The sequence below is a fragment of the Bubalus kerabau genome, chromosome 14 (assembly GCF_029407905.1).
Source record: "Bubalus kerabau isolate K-KA32 ecotype Philippines breed swamp buffalo chromosome 14, PCC_UOA_SB_1v2, whole genome shotgun sequence".
In the NCBI taxonomy this organism is placed as follows: domain Eukaryota; kingdom Metazoa; phylum Chordata; class Mammalia; order Artiodactyla; family Bovidae; genus Bubalus; species Bubalus kerabau.
The window spans coordinates 33386813-33406147 of NC_073637.1; the positions used below are offsets into that span (position 1 = coordinate 33386813).

The window sequence follows — 19335 nt, forward strand, 5'->3', positions numbered from 1 at the left end:
GGGTTTTTAAAAATCATTTAATTAGAAATGGAAAACGAATAATTAGAAAACCCATTAGAGTGATACAAAGTAAATTTGATGTTCTTCAGGTTTATGCTTTGTTGTAGGGATAACTGAGTGATGCAGTCAGAAGATATTGGGGGTTGAGTTACTAGAGTTCTTAATGGCTATGCCTTTGATTCTCTGTTAAAGATGGCTTTTTAAAAAAGATATATTAGAAGCCCACTTAGATTAATGAGGAAACTCTTTTCTTTCCCGATAGATTTATTCCTTTCCTATATTCATCTCATACTTTCTTCACAATTTTGAAGATTAGAACTCTTATTCTGTTTATAAATAAGATGATTTTAGGTGACCCATTAAATATGATTTAGGTGATCATATTTAATAAGATGATTTTAGGTGATCCATTAAATATATATTTAATTTAATATATAAATTTAATTTAGGTGATCCATTAAATGTGATTTAGGTGATCATATTTAATAAGATGATTTTAGGTGATCCATTAAACATATATTTAAAATTATATATTACTGCAATAAAATATATATTACTGGTTTTCCATTTATGGGTGGTACTGTAACATTTCCTTTGAAAGTAAAGGTATTTAAACGAAAAGTGGTCTTACAAAGAACTCCCGTTTTTCAGAGGCTTAAGGCAGTGTAAGTTACTTCTCACTTAAACTGCATTTGATGCTATTTGAGTGGTTCTCCAAGAGCTGACTTGGGAATCTGCCTCTTTCAGTGTGTCACTTGTACCATTTTGGAGTCTTTAATTTCTAGCTGCATAGACATGGTCCAGAGGATGGGAGAACAAGTTAAGAATTTTGATGGGGCCTGACCTAAAGGTGGAGAAATATCACTTTTGTCTTTGTTCAATTGTTCAAACCTATTTATAAGGTTCTAAAGTAACTTCTTGGGAGGCTGGAAGGGTTTCTTTATACCCAGGCGGAGGACATAAAATTGATAAGCATCTACCCAGTCTTTGCTATAATAAATTTAAATTATGAATTGATAGAAGCATAATAGTTACCATGAAGGAAGTGCTTATGTAACAGAAACTTTGGGAAACACTGGAATAATTTCCTAGAAGTTTCCAGCTTGCCTCAAAGATTATTTCCAGTTCAGAGAATATAATTATAATGTCCTATATGTGTTTAATTGGTGGAAGTGAGTAGGATAAGTATTTGTTATTGAATTATAAAATATTGTTTTAGAATTGCTTGACCTAACAGGAATGGAGCAAACCTTTCTGAGATTTTTATTTTTAATGGTAATATTTAGTTTGCTTATTTAATGCTTCAGTTATGCCATGAAATAAAAAAGGTGTGCTATTTTATCAAATGCAGTGGAACTGTTTTTTAATGGTATTTTCAAAGCAAGTAAACTTGAAGAATATGTTTGTTTTGTATTTAGCTGTTACATTTGAGAGAAGGAGAGGGAACCTAATTTTCCTATTATATTCCCAATATGTAGTAAAAATCAGTGTTTTCTTTTACTTCATTAGATGGCCAAGACCATATAACAGGGATTATGTTGGATGACTTTAATTCAGCTGCTGGCTTTTCTAATTACTCCTGTTTCGTCTTTCATCTTTTATTACAAAGAAATTAAAGAAATTGAATATTCACCATATTCTTAGCTCTCTGAGAAAGATCTCTTTGTAAGGTAGTTATTAATAAAATATCAAAATCTGTTACTCATACAATTTTAACACAGCATCAACCCTTTGAGAGTAAGTACCTCTCATTTTGATTATTTGTAATACATTTAACATCTGTTTCCTTTCTCAGTTTTTTTAAAGTTCCCATAAAGAAAAAACCAAGTATATTCTACAGTGAGTGAATGGATAAACTGTGGTACATTCATATGATGGGATGCTACTTAGCAGTTAAAAAAAAGAATGAACAGAACAATTTGGGAGGCTCCAAAGAGAAGACCTAAGGGAAAGAAGCCCTTTTACATACACATATATTCTCAAAATACGAGGAGCCTGATAGGCTCCAGTCCATGGGGTCGCTAAGAGTCGGCACGACTGAGTGACTTCACTTTCACTTTTCACTTGCATGCATTGGAGAAGGAAATGGCAGCCTACTCCAATATTCTTGCCTGGAGAATCCCAGGAATAGAGGAGCCTAGTGGGCTGCCGTCTATGGGGTCGCACAGAGTCGGACACGACTGAAGTGACTTAGCAGCAGCAGCAGCAGAAATGGAGAACAAATCACTGGTACCAAGATTATGGCTGAGGACAGGGAATAACTATGATGGAATTTTGGGGGGGTGATGGGACTGTTCTGATTCCTGATTATGGTGATGTTACTTGACTGTGTATTAAAATTTTTAAAAATTGTACACTAAGAGAAAAAGTAAAAAAAAAATTAAAAATACTTAACCAGTTTGAAAGATAACAAAAATATCTCATAGTTCTAATTGATTAATAGCAAGATTGTTTCATGTATATTTGATTAGGTATTTATATATTTTTTATGTATTATATATGCCCCAGTTAGATTTATGTTTGTTTTTATGTGATTTATTTGGAGACAATTTGCATATGATACAATTGACCCTTTTAATGTGTCAGTCAGGGCTATAAGTCATTCAAAGGCTTGATTGGGACTGGAGAATCTGTTTTCTCTATGGCTCCCTCACATGACTCAGGAGGCCCCAGTTTCCTTGCCATGTGGGCTTCCCCTTAGAGCTCCTTAGAGTGTTCATTATGGAATGGTAGCTGGCTTTCTTCCAAGTGAGTGAACCAATAGATCTAGCAAGATGGAAACATAATGTCTTTTATGAAGTAGCCTTGAAAGTTTTATACCATCATTATGCAGAATCCTGGGCTTCCCTAGTGGCTCAGATGGTAAAGCGTCTGTCTGCAATGCAGAAGACCTGGGTTTGATCCCTGGGTTGGGAAGATCCCCTGGAGAAGGAAATGGCAGCCCACTCCAGTATTCTTGCCTGGAAAATCTCATGGACCGTGGAGCCTGGTAGGTTACCGTCCATGGGGTCACAAAGAGTCGGACACGACCAAGCGACTTCACTATGCAGAATCCTTGTCATAAAAAGTAATCCACACTCTAGAGGAAGGGACTAGAGCTCCATCTTTTAAGGAATGTTTATATAAAAAAAATTTATGAATATGTTTTAAAACTCCACATGATATTTTTTCATTAGGAATACTAATGATGTTGGGTAAATGTCACTGTGACTTGTTTTGAATTACTACTATTTGTTCTATATTTAGATAGTCAAAGTTCTGAGGTAAGGTACATATAAATATGGTTTTTATGGATTGTCAAAAATGTATACACTCTTTAAGTTCTCTACTAATTTTGAATTTATTTTGTAACATTATTTTTGAAAAATTTCTTACAAGTTTTGATAATCTTGTTTCTGTTTTCAGGTTACCAAGATAACCATTTAATTATTCCAGCTCTGGTCCTGTTGGTTCTCTTCATTTCTATTAAGCATATTAATTATAGGAATGTGTTTATTGAAATAAATGGCTTATTTTTTCCCTCTCAGCTGATTTGAATAGGATGCACAGACAAAATATAGATGCCTACCATAACCCAGATGCAAGAACATATGAAGATAAAAGGGCTGTTGTATCTCTAGACCAAAATTTAGCCACTTCAAATGCTGAGAACCAAGAAGATGCTGCAAATAAAAACTCAGGTTTTTAATCATATATATATATATATATATATATTTACGTTTCTAAAGTTGTTCAGTAGCATTTCTCTTCTGTTCTCCAACAAAGTTCTTATTAAGATTTTGAGAATTTGGTTATTCTGAGTCAGAAAGCATAACACATTATTTATGTTATTTACAGTAACTTTTCTATATAGGTATTTTGAAAAAATGAATAAAGAGATACATTTTGCTCCTTAATTATACTATGTATTTCTTCTCAGCTTTATTAGTTCTTATATATACTTTAGGTGCTGCTAACAGCTTCATTTTGCTAGTGGGAAGGACATTTCTTAAATAGTTTTCTTTTCTTTTTTTTTTACCCATACAGAGTTTGGTTCTTACACCCATAAGAATTAGTTTAAATTAGTGAGAACATACCAGATGTTGTATATGATAAATTATACAGTAAAATTCATTTTTTGTTTGTTTTATAAACATTTGCACTCCCTTATAAGCCACAGTGTACAAAGAAGTAAATAATTTACTTTGACTTCTTGTCACATCTCCCTTTCATAAACATATACCTTTGATTTGGTATTAAACAGGGTCCTTTAAAGATTCTGTAAATTAAAGATTATTCAGTATCTTTATGACTTGCCAGGAAAATTTGTAATCATCTTTCTTTATCAAGTATATGTGAAAATATGTTACATATTTAGAATTCAAGTGAAGTTTAAAGAATATACTACCTTATACTGTATTTTGATGCCTATAAAAAATAACCATTTATTTACAGCAAATTGAATTATTAGGACTCAGAGTGAGAGCCAAATTAATAATTTCATCAAAAATTCTACTTTTTAGTAGTTCAAAAATCAAAACTAGATTCACTGTGTAAAAATCTACTGTGGCTCAAAGTAAGAAAATATTTTCTTATAATTAGAGTTTAAATAGTGATACAGGCTGTCCATGGAAGCAACCTACAGTACATCTCTTGAAGTATTCCAAAAGGCTGCAGAAATTAGTGCTACTATCAAAGGCTTGAAAAATGCAAGGCTAGTAATTCAAATCAGAGCTCACCATTTAGTCTGTCTGTTTGGCCAATAAGTCATATGTATTAAACATGTAAAAAAAATTTTTAAAAGAGTGTATGATCAGTCAGGGATATTTTGAAAGGACTTTTTAATACAGTGTTCTTGTCTAAAATTAAAATTTTTGAGAAAGCACAGAGTGTTTACTGTAAATAAATGGGGAATGTGACCAGAAGTCAAAGTAAACTTATTTTATTTCTTCGTACATCAAAACACCTTTTCATTTTATTTTAGAGAATTTTTTGCTTCTTTCTGATTACCATTATTTTTCTCTTCATTGGCTGCTTCTTCTGGAGCAGTCTGTATTGAGATCAGTGGTACAGACCCCTGCTCTACTCCTCTCGTCCACCCCCTGTATTGTTTGTACATAGTTCCTTCTTAGCTTAGAACTTTCTTTGTCACAGTAATAATACGTAAGGCATCTAGCTTTTCTTACTAAGCAAAAACACAGGAAAAATAGAAAGTTTCCATGATTCTTTCCCAAAAAAGAGCACAACCTTGATGACTGAATATGCGCAGCAGAATTTGTTATCTATTTTTATTGTGTCTAACACCAGGGTTTTCGTGCTAATTCGTGGCCAGGATGTGGTCAGGATGTTCTAGTTTAAGAAATCATAAAATTTTTAAATTCCCCTTTTTTGTGCATTGAAATTCCCTAAATTAACTTTCATCTCCTAAGAATTAACCTAAAATAGACTTTCTGAATGCAAAAAAACTATTGAGAGTCACCTAATTTGTTGCTATGCCATCATATATGTATATGAGTTTATGTATTTGTGTGTGTGTATTTATATACATGTGTTCACACATAAAATATACATATGTGACATGTAGTATTTTAAAGGCCTTAAGGGAGCTCAAATATGCCTGGAAGTTGAATATCTTCATATATACTTGAGATTCACTATCCTCTAATATTTTGTCTTCATTAGGCCTGTTTTAAAAGGTCTTGTTAATGTTTGTTGTTTTTCTTTTACTTCATGGTTTTTGGGTGAAAAATCATGTTTATAAAGTTCATACTAATTTGGATTAAATTTATTTTTTTGCTTATTATGCTTGAATGCATTTTCATTTTCTTTGTTTAGAGCATGTCTTTCCCTTTTGTTTTGTTTTTATAATGTTTTTATGTTTAAAGGAACTTATCTTGCCTGTCTCTAACAATATTTCTTCTCTAATTGCCTCAAAGGTTTAGAATTTGACAGATCTTAATGTGAAACAAACTACTCAGTTTTGTTTTTCTGATCAGCTTTTCCACCATAACCTAAGCTTTTAATGTTTAGGTATTGATTTGATCTATTCAAGTAAGCATTAGTAAATTTAAATACAAAGGAAAAGAGACCCAAATGACAGCTCAACTGCAAAGCAATTGGCTTACAACCACTATATGAGTGAGAGAAATAAATGCTTTAGATTGATGGTATAAGGAAACTAAAAAATGATATATTTTTATATAAATATAAAATGATATAAAAAAGTTATGTGAGCCTTAAATTTGCATACAATTTTTTTCTGCATTCAAAAGACTGCTGGGGTATACTTATTTTCCAGGCTGCTTTTATAAAATAATATGTTTCCTTTCCCAGAATGTTTAATACTATTTATAAATAACTTATATATAGCATATTTTTAATCTTCAAATTTATATCATTAATCTGATACAAATTTTTAAGTAAAAAGTATTGCAGTGATTAAAAGTCATTTTAATTTTGTAAAAATTAAAAATGTTTTTAGAGCTAATTTTCTAATCTGTGTTTTAAACCATGGATAGGAATCCACTGATTTTTTAAAAGCAATTTTAGAAATTTTTTATATGTGTATACATAATACATTTTAATGTGTACTTAAGCAGTATTCTTAAGAAAAGGATATTTACATCATACATAAGAACTTAAATGTGTGCTTTATAAATTTTATTTTAAAGCCTTTGCTGCAGTGAGAGTTGCTTAGGTTACTAACTTTTATGTTTCCTTGATGACTTTCAGATATAGCTATATTATGATTTTTCAACTGTGTATTAATTTTTTTAGTTTCACCATTTTTTCCCTCTCTTTTCATCTGGTCTTTAGATTCTAATCTTGGTCGTCTTCCGAGTTTAGCCTCTGGGCTTCCATATTTAGTGCCTTTTTTCAAAATTTGAATTTATTTAGCAAAGTCTTTATTCTTTAACCTTTATGTTTTCTAAGCACTGGCTAATGGTATGTTTTTGCAAAATTTCCTTTCCAAGGTCATATGCAAACACAGAGCTCTCCTTTTGCTCGGGGAAATATTTTTAGTGATCCTCCAACTGAACTTCAGATTAAACAGCAGGAATTATACAAGAATTTTCTTCGTTTTCAGGTGAAATGCTTATTTGATCATGGTTTCAAAGTTTCATAAAAGTTTTAATAAACTTGCAAAGATTTTATCCACAAGATAAAATCTTCTTAAATTTAGAATAAATTCTAAAATGCCGTGCAGTTATCTAAAATATCTAATTCATATTAGATAGAAATTATATTATTTAATTTATATTATTATACTGTTTTACTTATATATGAAAAAGGAATAAGGAGACATGTTAGGTATACCAGTTGACTTAATCTTTTTAAAATTTTGTTAAATCATTAATTGTTAGAGAGTGCTGGAATTTCTAAAACTGAAACTCTTAAAATGTTCACCTATCAGGCATAAAATGAATCTTTCTAGATGTTTATGTGTTAATAGAAATAGTTTTTTTCTAAATGACTTTATATTCTTGACTCAGTTGTTTAGTTTGTAAGGAAATATTAAAAATACTCTCACATTTTGTATTTATTTGCTTCATTTATGTGTGTAAGCAAATTGCATTTAAAACACTAGAAATGCCCAGAGGAAGACACTTGAGCATCAGGTGTTTATTAAGCAAATGGGTTTATTGAACTCTTATACTGTGTCCACCCTTGGGATGGAGCCTGAGGTGAATGAGGTACCTGCCCATAGTGGGCTCACAATATTTTCTCTTCTTACCATCCTCCCTTCCATACCCACACTTACAACCCAGTGTCAGATTAATCCTTTGCCCAGGTTAATCCTCCTTTGATATAATTTCTCACACTTTTCTTCTTTATTTAAAATCTGTCAATAGCTTTTCTAAATAAAATGTCCATATTCCTTAGTCTGACACTTAAGGCTATCCAGTCTGATCCCAGCCTCTTAAATTCTTCTTAAAGAGAGTCTACTCAAATATGCCATCTTTCTGATCCTAATTATTATGGACTCTTAAATAAGGCAGTGACATAATGGATGTGGTCTTAAGGATAATTGATCTGGCAATACTGTTGAAGTATTTTGGGTGGATTTAAAGGACTGGAAGCATGGGTCACAGACAACTAGCCAATCTGATCACATGGACCACAGCCTTGTCTAACTCAGTGAAACTAAGCCATACTGTGTGGGGCCACCCAAGACAGATGGGTCATGGTGGAGAGGTCTGACAGAATGTGGTCCACTGGAGAAGAGAATGGCAAACCACTTCAGTATTCTTGCCTTGAGAACCCCATAAACAGAAAAGGCAAAAAGATAAGACACTAAAAGATGAACTCCCCAGGTCAGTAGGTGCCCAATATGCTACTGGAGATCAGTGGAGAAATAACTCCAGAAAGAATGAAGGGATGGAGCCAAAGCAAAAACAACACCCAGTTGTGGATGGGACTGGTGATAGAAGCAAGGTTCGATTCTGTAAAGACCAATATTGCATAGGAACCTGGAGTGTTAGGTCCATTAATCAAGGCAAATTGGAAGTGGTCGAAAAGGAGATGACAAGAGTGAACATCGACATTCTAGGAATCAGTGAACTAAGGTGGACTGGAATGGATGAATTTAACTCAGATGACCATTATATCTACTACTGTGGGCATGAATCCTTAGAAGAAATGGAATAGCTATTATGGTCAACAAAAGAGTCCAAAATGCAGTACTGGGATGCAATCTCAGAAACAACAGAATGATCTCTGTTCGTTTCCAAGGCAAACCATTCAGTATCACAGTAATCCAAGTCTATGCCCCGACCAGTAATGCTGAAGAAGCTGAAGTTGAACAGTTCTATGAAGACCTACAAGACTTTCTAAAACTAATATCCCCAAAAGATGTCCTTTTCATTATAGGGGATTGGAATGCAAAAGTAGAAAGTCAAGAAACAGCTGGAGTAACAGGCAAATTTGGCCTTGGAGTACAGAATGAAGCAGGGCAAAGGCTAATAGAATTCTGCCAAGAGAACACACTGGTCATAGCAAACACCCTCTTCCAACAACACAAGAGAAGACTCTACACATCTTCCAGCAACACAAGAGAAGACTCTACACATGGACATCACCAGATGGTCAACAACAAAATCAGATTGATTATATTCTTTGCAGCCAAAGATGGAGAAGCTCTATACACTCAGCAAAAATAAGACCAGGAGCTGAGTATGGCTCAGATCACAAACTCCTTATTGACAAATTCAGACTGAAGTTGAAGAAAGTGAAGAAAACCACTAGACCATTCAGGTATGACCCAATCAAATCCCTTATGACTATACAGTGGAAGTGAGAAATAAGAGTTAAGGGACTAGATGTGATAGACAGAGTACCTGATGAACTATGGACAGAGGTTCGTGACATTGTACAGGAGACAAGGATCAAGACCATCTCCAAGAAAAAGAAATGCAAAAAAGCAAAATGGCTGTCTGAGGAGACCTTACAAATAGCTGTGAAAAGAAGCGAAAAGCAAAGGAGAAGAGGAAAGACATACCCATTTGAATGCAGAGTTCCAAAGAACAGCAAGGAAAGATAAGAAAGCCTTCCTCAGAGATCAATGCAAAGAAATAGAGGAAAACAATAGAATGGGAAGACTAGAGATCTCTTCAAGAAAATTAGAGATACCAAGGGAACATTTTATGCAAAGATGGGCTCAATAAAGGACAGAAAGGGTATGGACCAAACAGAAGCAGAAGATATTAAGAAGAGGTGGCAAGAATACACAGAAGAACGGTACAAAAAAGATCTTCATGACCCAGATAATCACGACGGTGTGATCACTCACCTAGAGCCAGACATCCTGGAATGTAAAGTCATGTGGGCCTTAGGAAGCGTCACTATGAACAAAGCTAGTGGAGGTGATGAAATTCCAGTGGAGCTATTTCAAATAATAAAAGATGACGCTGTGAAAGTGCTGCACTCAATATGCCAGCAAATTTGGAAAACTCAGCAGTGGCCACAGGACTGGAAAAGGTCGGTTTTCATTGCAATCCCAAAGAAAGGCAATGCCAAAGAATACTGAAACTGCTGCACAATTGCACTCATCTCACATGCTAGTAAAGTAATGCTTAAAATTCTCCAAGCCAGGCTTCAGCAATATGTGAACTGTGAATTTCCAGATGTTCAAGCTGGTTTTAGAAAAGGCAGAGGAACCAGAGATCAAATTGCCAACATCCACTGGATCATTGAAAAAGCAAGAGAGTTCCAAAAAAACATCTATTTCTGCTTTATTGACTGTGCCAAAGCCTTTGACTGTGTGGATCACAATAAACTGTGGAAAATTCTGAGAGAGATGGGAGGAAATACCAGACCACCTGACCTGCCTCTTGAGAAACCTATATGCAGGTCAGGAAGCAACAGTTAGAACTAGACATGGAACAACAGACTGTTCCAAATAGGAAAAGGAGTCCGTCAAGGCTATATATTGTCACCCTGCTTTATTTAACTTCTATGCAGAGTACATCATGAGAAACGCTGGGCTGGAGGAAGCACAAGCTAGAATCAAGATTGCCGGGAGAAATATCAATAACCTCAGATATGCAGATGACACCACCCTTATGGCAGAAAGTGAAGAGAAACTAAAGAGCCTCTTGATGAAAATGAAAGCGGAGAGTGAAAAAGTTGGCTTAAAGCTCAACATTCAGAAAATGAAGATCATGGCATCTGGTCCCATCACTTCATGGCAAATAGATGGGGGAATAGTGGAAACAGCATCAGACTTTATTTTTCTGGGCTCCAAAATCACTGCAGATGGTGATTGCAGCCATGAAATTAAAAGACACTTATTCCTTGGAAGGAAAGTTATGACCAACCTAGACAGCATATTAAAAAGCAGAGACATTACTTTGCCAACAAAAGTCCATCTAGTCAATGCTATGGTTTTCCCAGTTGCCATGTATAGATGTGAGAGTGGAACCATAAAGAAAGCTCAGCACTGAAGAATTGATGCTTTTCAACTGTGGTGTTGGAGAAGACTCTTGAGAGTCCCTTGGACTGTAAGCAGATTGAACCAGTCCATCCTAAAGGAGATCAGTCCTGTATATTCATTGGAAGGACTGATGCTGAAATTGAAGCTCCAATACTTTGGCCGCCTGATGGGAAGAACTGATTCATTGGAAAAGACCCTGATGCTGGGAAAGATTGAAGGCAGGAAGAGAAGGGGATGACAGAGAGTGAGATAGTTGGCTGGCATCACCAACTCGATGGACATGAATTTAAGCAAGCTCCGGGAGTTGGTGATAGACAGGGAAGCCTGGCTTGCTGCAGTCCTTGGAGTTGCAAAGAGTTGGATGTGACTGACTGACTGAACTGAGGGTAGAATTTAGGGAAAAATAAAGAAATCTTGTCATTTTGTAGTCTTTTGTTGTTTGTAAGATAGGTTTAAATATATTTTCTTATTAAACCTCACAACTCTCTGAGGAAGGTATTACTATTTTTATTTTAAGACCAATAAAAGGCTGAGGCTCACCTGTGGTGGCAGACCTAGCACGTTGACCCCAAGTGTCCTGACTTTAAGTGTCATACCTAGAGATTCCACACTCTCCAGTGTCTTTCTTCTGGGAAAAAACTAGTAGTATTGTGGGAAACTTTGACTTACTAGTTTCAGAATAAGTGCAACCTTCAGTTCTCCCAGCCTATAAAATGGTGGTTTATGTATTTTTCTTTTAGGAGTCTGTTAAAATCTCCTGCTTTCCCTCCAAACAAAATCTATTCCAGAGCTCCAAAAAAATGTAAAATAGCTAAATGGTATTTATTAATATCAACAATATAGTGTCAGACAAAAAGAATCCCTAAACTTAAGTGTTAAAAGAAATGTTACAAAATGTTCAGATCTGTGCATAAAGATTCAAAGGAAGCCTTAGCTCCATGTCTGCATAAATAGGTTTTAACACTAAAAAAGTTATACCATTATTAGTTTTAGTGCAGCAGAAGTCTTCATGTGCTTCAAATTTGGTGAATAATACATGTGAGTGTTTAGATGTCATTTTAAACTGCAACTTTAAAAATAATTAGCAAGTTTAATAAACTATTTGCAGGACCATTGAACTACTTTTGTATTATATGGTTTGCAAACCATTGACCTGAGCAATAACTTTTCTCTTTCTGTTGAAGAGCTGTGTGGCATTTTTGTTGGAATGATATTTCTGTGGATTCATTAGGTGTGAGATCATTTATGATTGTGACCCATTAATGGTGAAGTGACCTGGTGATTGTGATTATTTTTTTCATGGAGGAAAGAAAGGGAACTGAGTGTTCAGTGTGTGGTTTTATTGTATGGTTCATGAATGATGTTTTCTTTAGGGCTATTGTAATTGAGGAGGTGATTACATACACACCACTTAGTCCTAAATATTAGGACTGTACATATTTAAAAGGTTTGTGATAAATGTTGGAAAAAGCCCTAGCGTGTAAAGTTGTGGCATAGGTAAGAAGACTGGAGTTCTTATAGCTCAAAAGTTTGACAGCAGTAAATATAGCAACCTTGAGACTAGAGGAAATGCAGACAAGAACTCTTAAAATATTGTGAATAGTCATGATCAGTCCATACTTAAGAGGGATAAAAATTTATTGATATCCTTAAACCAGCATCATGAATCCTCAGGTCCCATGCTGTCATTCTTCTCTGTCTCATTCATGAAGGATGTAGACTATCTCTCAGAGTCTTCTTCCTGTCACATCTTAGGCTTTGCCTTATAATATTCACCTAGAATACTCAGCACTGCAGGTTGCAGGTGGCATTCAAACAAAACTTAATTATGAATCCTTGTAGCTGACATCTTCATATACCTTACATCTCGTCATTAGAAAGGAAATAAAGGCTATTCTAGGGATTTCTGCTTAAAAATGGTTGCTAAAACATTTCACTGCTGTTTCAGGACACTAGTCGCAAGGAACTTTGAGACATAGTAGTAGTAGTCATTATAGAATAACATAATCATTAATTACTAAGTATTGGGCCTTCTACATAGGAACTTTTATGTTTTTTACATACATATTTTCATTTCAATCTTTGAGCAGTACTTTGAGATATAGACATTAGTAACTCTTTTTACCAAATGACAAAACTGAACCAGAAAGTTTCATAAGGTCTGTGGGAGCTGGAATTTTACTTAGAGCTCTTATCATTATATCATGGGGCCTCTCTAGTACAATACAGGAAACTGAAAAATTTAGGAACTTATTTACAAAAGCAGGATATAAAGGTTGAATTCATAGGATAAAAGGGTAAATTAAGTGGTATTCTAACTTTTCAGTAGTTTTAGAAAATAATAACGATTTAATTCTTTAGATTGAGGAAAAGAAGCAAAGAGAAGAAGCAGAGCGAGAGAGATTAAGAATTGCTGAAGAAAAAGAAGAAAAACGGCTTGCAGAACAGAGAGCTCGAATCCAGCAAGAGTATGAAGAGGAGCAGGAAAAGAAAAGGGAGAAAGAGGAGGAGGTGCGTTTTTTCCTACTCTCTTTTTCTGCTTAGTCTGAGAGTGAACTCCTTACTTTGACTTGAAAAGATACCTATTACTCACAAAGGAGAACAGTCTTGGAGTACATTTAGAAAATAGCAGATCATTATGCATTTGTAGATGTTATTTTATAAAAATGAAATACTAAATTAAGAAAAGAGATAAATGATGACTTTTTTTATAGCCAAAAAATAGATTAGACTGACTAGCATGTTGTAATATTTTAGATGCCTAATATTTTATTATTAAGCAGACCAGTATGTCATCTATGGGCTTCCTTGATAACTCAGCAGTAAAGAATCTGCCTGCAGTGCAGGAGACACAGGTTTGATCCCTGGGTCGAGAAGATCCCCTGGAGGAGGAAATGGCAACCCACTCCAGTATTCTTGCCTAGAAAATCCCATGGCCAGATGAGCCTAGTGGGCTATAGTCCAAAGGGGTTGCAAAGAATTGGACACAACTGAATGACATGAGGACATATCATCTATACCCTCCGTTTTATCTCTTTATTTCACACAAATATGAATGAACTGAATGTGTGTATGGAGTATGTATTTTTTCTTTATTTTAAAGCAAAGACTGAAAAACGAAGAGCTTATTCGGTTAGCTGAAGAAAGACGAAAAGAAGCAGAAAGAAAGAAGAAAGAAGAAGAAGAAAAACACAACCTACAACTTCAGCACTACTATGAAAGAGAAAACGTGATTGGGGAAGATACAAAGGTAAGTTTCAGACAAAAATGTCTGTGGAACCCATTGTTTAACCCATTTTCCCTGTAAAAGTAGAGTGGTCAGCAAAAAGAGAGCACAGGAGGTGCTTTTGTGTCTACTTTCATCATGGTGCTTTTCTGGGTGCAGTGCACTGAACTTCTGTACTAGATGATGTCACTGTGCTTTGTGGTATTTTCCCTGCTGGGAACAGAGTAGTCTTGTTCCCATGGTCCATAGACCAGCACCCTATGAACTGTTCCTGATAAGATTGAAAGTGTTTGGAAACTTTCATAGCAATTTGTCATTATAATTTAATGTCTGTTGAATCTGTTTAAAAAAAAAAAAGTTGGGTTTGGATTTTGTAACATCTGTTAAAAGTTTTTATTTAACTAGTACAGTTGACCCTTGAACCAAGCCCAGGGGTTAATCCATGTGTGTAATTGATAATTGGCCCTCCATACTTGCAGTTCCTACATGTCTGTGTAATCAGCCCACCACTGCCTGTAGTACTGCAGCATTTGATACAGAAAAATCTCTCTGTGGAAGTAGACCTTTGTGATTCAAACCTGCATTGTTCAAGGATCAACTATAATTCATTCTTACTCTTTTATGCATCTGTCCATGATGGATTGGAAATTAAAAAAGAAACTTGTGGCTCACTGCAGATTGATTTGAAGTCCATGTTTCTGAGATGGGGGTTGATTCACCCTTAGGTGCATGAATCTAAGTTATTAGACAGGTGTTTTCTCTCTAGAAAATCAGTTGGCCCTTATGAAAATCCAGTTCATATCTCTGCTTATATTTCATAGCTGTATTTAAAATTTAGTCATGTCCATCTGTTGTGCAACCCCATGGACTGTAGCCCACAGACTCGTCTGTCCGTGGGATTTCCCAGGCAAGAATACTGGAGTGGGTTGCCATTTGCTTCTCCAGGGGATCTTCCTGGCGCACGAATCGAGCCCACATCTCCTGCATTGGCAGGCAGATTCTTACCACTGAGCCCATAGTATCACTAGGGACTTAATAAAAATTCATCTTCCTGGTCTCATCTACAGTGTAACTGATTTGTTGTTGTTCAGTCACTAAGTCATGTCTACCTCTTTGACCCCACGGACTGCAGCACACCAGGCTTCCCTCTTCTTCACTGTCTCCTGGAGTTTGCTCAAACTTATGTCTGTTGAGTCGGTGATGCCATCCAAGCATCTCATCCTCTGTCTGCCCCTTCTCCTCCTGCCCTCAGTCTTTCTCAGCAGTATCTGATTTACTAAGTGTGATTTAGTAACGCATAGCGGTTTGGATGCAGTTGGCTTGTGAACCATATGTTGGAAAACCCCATATCTTATAGGTTTAGCCCAATTTAATTTTGAAAATATTGTTTTCAGAAATTTAGATTTATGCAGACATTATTTCTTCTAAGTAGAGTTGACAAAAAGATTACTTGGAACAACAGACTGGTTCCAAATAGGAAAAGGAGTACGTCAAGGCTGTATATTGTCACCCTGCTTATTTAACTTATATGTGGAGTACATCATGAGAAATGCTGGGCTGGAAGAAGCATAAGCTGGAATCAAGATTGCCGGGAGAAATATCAATAACCTCAGATATGCAGATGACACCACCCTTATGGCAGAAAGTGAAGAGGAACTGAGAAGCCTCTTGATGAAGGTGAAAGAGGAGAGTGAAAAAGTTGGCTTAAAGCTCAACATTCAGAAAACGAAGATCATGGCATCCGGTCCCATCACTTCATGGGAAATAGATGGGGAAACGGTGGAAACAGTGTCAGACTTTATTTTTCTGGGCTCCAAAATCACTGCAGATGGTGACTGCAGCCATGAAATTAAAAGACGCTTACTCCTTGGAAGAAAAGTTATGACCAACCTAGATAGCATATTCAAAAGCAGAGACATTACTTTGCCAACAAAGGTTCATCTAGTCAAGGCTATGGTTTTTCCTGTGGTCATGTATGGATGTGCAAGTTGGACTGTGAAGAAGACTGAGCGCCAAAGAATTGATGCTTTTGAACTGTGGTGTTGGAGAAGACTCTTGAGAGTCCCTTGGACTGCAAGGAGATCCAACCAGTCCATTCTGAAGGAGATCAGCCCTGGGTGTTCTTTGGAAGGAATGATGCTAAAGCTGAAACTCCAGTACTTTGGCCACCTCATGTGAAGAGTTGACTCATTGGAAAAGACTCTGATGCTGGGAGGGATTGGGGGCAGGAGGAAAAGGGGACAACAGAGGATGAGATGGCTGGATGGCATCACTGACTTGATGGACGTGAGTCTGAGTGAACTCCGGGAGATGGTGATGGACAGGGAGGCCTGGCATGCTGCGATTCATGGGGTTGCAAAGAGTCGGACACAACTGAGCGACTGAACTGAACCTAACTGAGTGTGCTGCTCTGGTGTATTTATGGTGTGTTTTGGTACACTGTTCAATATATAATCTTCTGCAGATAACGTGAGCCATTTCTGACTGGGGCAAATATACTCTTTGAATTTCTCACCCCCAGGTTTTATGGTTATAGAAATAAGTATTCACAATTTGAATTTTCTGAAATATTGTTTAAAGGGAAATCTATGAGTCAGATCTATATTTTTGTTCTATTTTCAGTGTTCCAGGAACATAAGGCTAATATCCTTCATTCTTAGGATATATAATTGGATATATATTTTCTCAGCCTTTTAAAATATATCAGTCAAGTGTCATATCACTCACATTTTTAATTGATAAAGTTTGTTTTTTAGAGCAGTGTTTGGTTTATAGCAGAATTGAATGGAAAGCAGAGAATATTTTATTGTAAAATTGATTATTTGAAAATGAAAGTTGTTTTTCACAGTTCTGCTTCTGCCACTTATTACACCTAAAAAAATGCTTCAGTTCAGTTCAGTAGCTCAGTTGTGTCCGACTCTTTGCGACCCCATGAATCGCAGCACGCCAGGCCTCCCTGTCCATCACCAACTCCCGGAGTTCACTCAGACTCACGTCCATCGAGTCAGCGATGCCATCCAGCCATCTCATCCTCTGTCGTCCCCTTTTCCTCCTGCCCCCGATCCCTCCCAGCATCAGAGTCTTTTTCAATGAGTCAACTCTTTGCATGAGGTGGCCAAAGTACTGGAGTTTCAGCTTTAGCATCATTCCTTCCAAAGAACACCCAGGACTGATCTCCTTCAGAATGGACTGGTTGGATCTCCTTGCAGTCCAAGGGACTCTCAAGAGTCTTCTCCAACACCACAGTTCAAAAGCATCAATTCTTTGGCGCTCAGCTTTCTTCACAGTCCAACTCTCACATCCATACATGACCACAGGAAAAACCATAGCCTTGACTAGATGGACCTTTGTTGGCAAAGTAATGTCTTTGCTTTTGAATATGCTATCTAGGTTGGTCATAACTTTTCTTCCAAGGAGTAAGTGTCTTTTAATTTCATGGCTGCAGTCACCATCTGCAGTGATTTTGGAGCCCAAAAAAATGAAGTCTGACACTGTTTCCACTGTTTCCCCATCTATTTCCCATGAAGTGATGGAACCAGATGCCATGATCTTCGTTTTCTGAATGTTGAGCTTTAAGCCAACTTTTTCACCCTCCTCTTTCACTTTCATCAAGAGGCTTTTGAGTTCCTCTTCACTTTCTGCCATAAGGGTGGTGTCATCTGCATATCTGAGGTTATTGATATTTCTCCCAGCAGTCTTGATTCCAGCTTGTGCTTCTTCCAGCCCAGTGTTTCTCATGATGTACTCTGCATATAAGTTAAATAAGCAGGGTGACAATATACAGCCTTGACGTACTCCTTTTCCTATTTGGAACCAGTCTGTTGTTCCATGTCCAGTTCTAACTGTTGCTTCCTGACCTGCATATAGGGATATGTAATTTTATGACTGTTTTATAGTTTAATTGTGATATATCAGAAAGTTTTAGAGCAGCTTTGTTCCTTTTAATGCATTTTACCCTCAATTTTGAAATTATTATTGCTAGCTGTTATTTTTTAATATATGTAGGCCTAAAATATATTTGTCTACTCTTTTAGTTTTTACTTTTTTGTCTGCATTTTTAATTTTTAGTCTGTATATTTTAATTAGTTGGAATTTGTTTTTTATCCTAATCTGAGTTATAATCTTAATGAGACATTGAATCCATTTATGTTTATCATAGCCAACGTATTTGATCATATTAATTGAATTTCTGACTTTTTTGTTTGTTTTTGTTTCCTTGACAGTTAATTGTTCGTTATGTAGACTATGCTTTCTTTGCTTCATTCTTTGCAGTCCTTTAGAAGGTTTAATTTGTTGCTATACTTCTGCTTGTGGTCACCTAGAGTTTCTTTTTAAATTTTGTCTCTCCTATATTTCTAATTGTATTAGTCATTAGTGAAAGTAATATTTGATTTTGTACTATGCAGAATGAACAATTTAACATCCACCTTTAGAAATACACATTTAAATTTTTACCCAGCCAATCATTATTGCGTTTTGTTGGGAGTATTTGTGTTTCCAGCATTTTGATTTTAATATGAAGTTGGGAGCTGTTAGCTTTATTACACAATGATCTGAAACCCTGTTTTCTTCTCTCATGGAGATGCAGAGCTCTGCTCAGACCCTTGATGTTCCTGGTGACAAGGGAATCTAGATTTTAGAGACTGATTTGAGCTGATTTATATGATTTTCTCAGAAAGGGTTTTTGTTTCTTTTTTGTTTTATCCTATATCTTTTTATTATTAAGACAGTTTTTTACTTTGGCTATATTTTTTGTTTTTGCTACTTTCCCAATATCTGGTATGCTAATGCTTTACTTCAGTTTGTTGAATTTTTTAATCCTAATCTGATAGTCATATTCTTTAATAAGGATATGTAAATCCATTTGTTTATCCTAACCAATATATTTGATCTTACCTAGTTTAATTTCTGACTTCTTGGGTAGATATGTTTTTTAATGGAAGGTAGTTGATTTACAATATTAATATATTGGTTTTGAGTGCACAACATAATGATCTAATATTTTTATAGATTTTTTGGTAAATATTTTATTAAATTAAAGCAACCTCTTTGGTGGTCTTGTTAACTATTAGGGTTGTGTGTGTTTGCATATGTGTACGTATACATGTATACATGTATATGTGTGTGTATGCACACACAAACATGTTGGGGTATGTGTATACACACATAGACATATGTTGGGGAGTATGTGTGTATA

At 35.7% G+C, this 19335-nt stretch overlaps 1 protein-coding gene across 19 annotated transcripts in view; it reads left to right on the forward strand.

The window, feature by feature from the left end:
• The window catches only part of CSPP1 (centrosome and spindle pole associated protein 1), a 110113-nt gene that overhangs the window by 64575 nt on the left and 26203 nt on the right, over positions 1-19335 (forward strand). For 16 of the 19 annotated variants that reach the window (XM_055546172.1, XM_055546173.1, XM_055546167.1 and 13 more), the window contains 4 exons: positions 3528-3680; positions 6954-7066; positions 13274-13423; positions 14016-14162. In XM_055546172.1, coding sequence (XP_055402147.1) covers positions 3528-3680; positions 6954-7066; positions 13274-13423; positions 14016-14162 — 563 coding nt within the window. The remainder of the gene's footprint in view (positions 1-3527; positions 3681-6953; positions 7067-13273; positions 13424-14015; positions 14163-19335) is intronic. The other 3 variants (XM_055546178.1, XM_055546183.1, XM_055546180.1) reach the window with 1 other exon arrangement.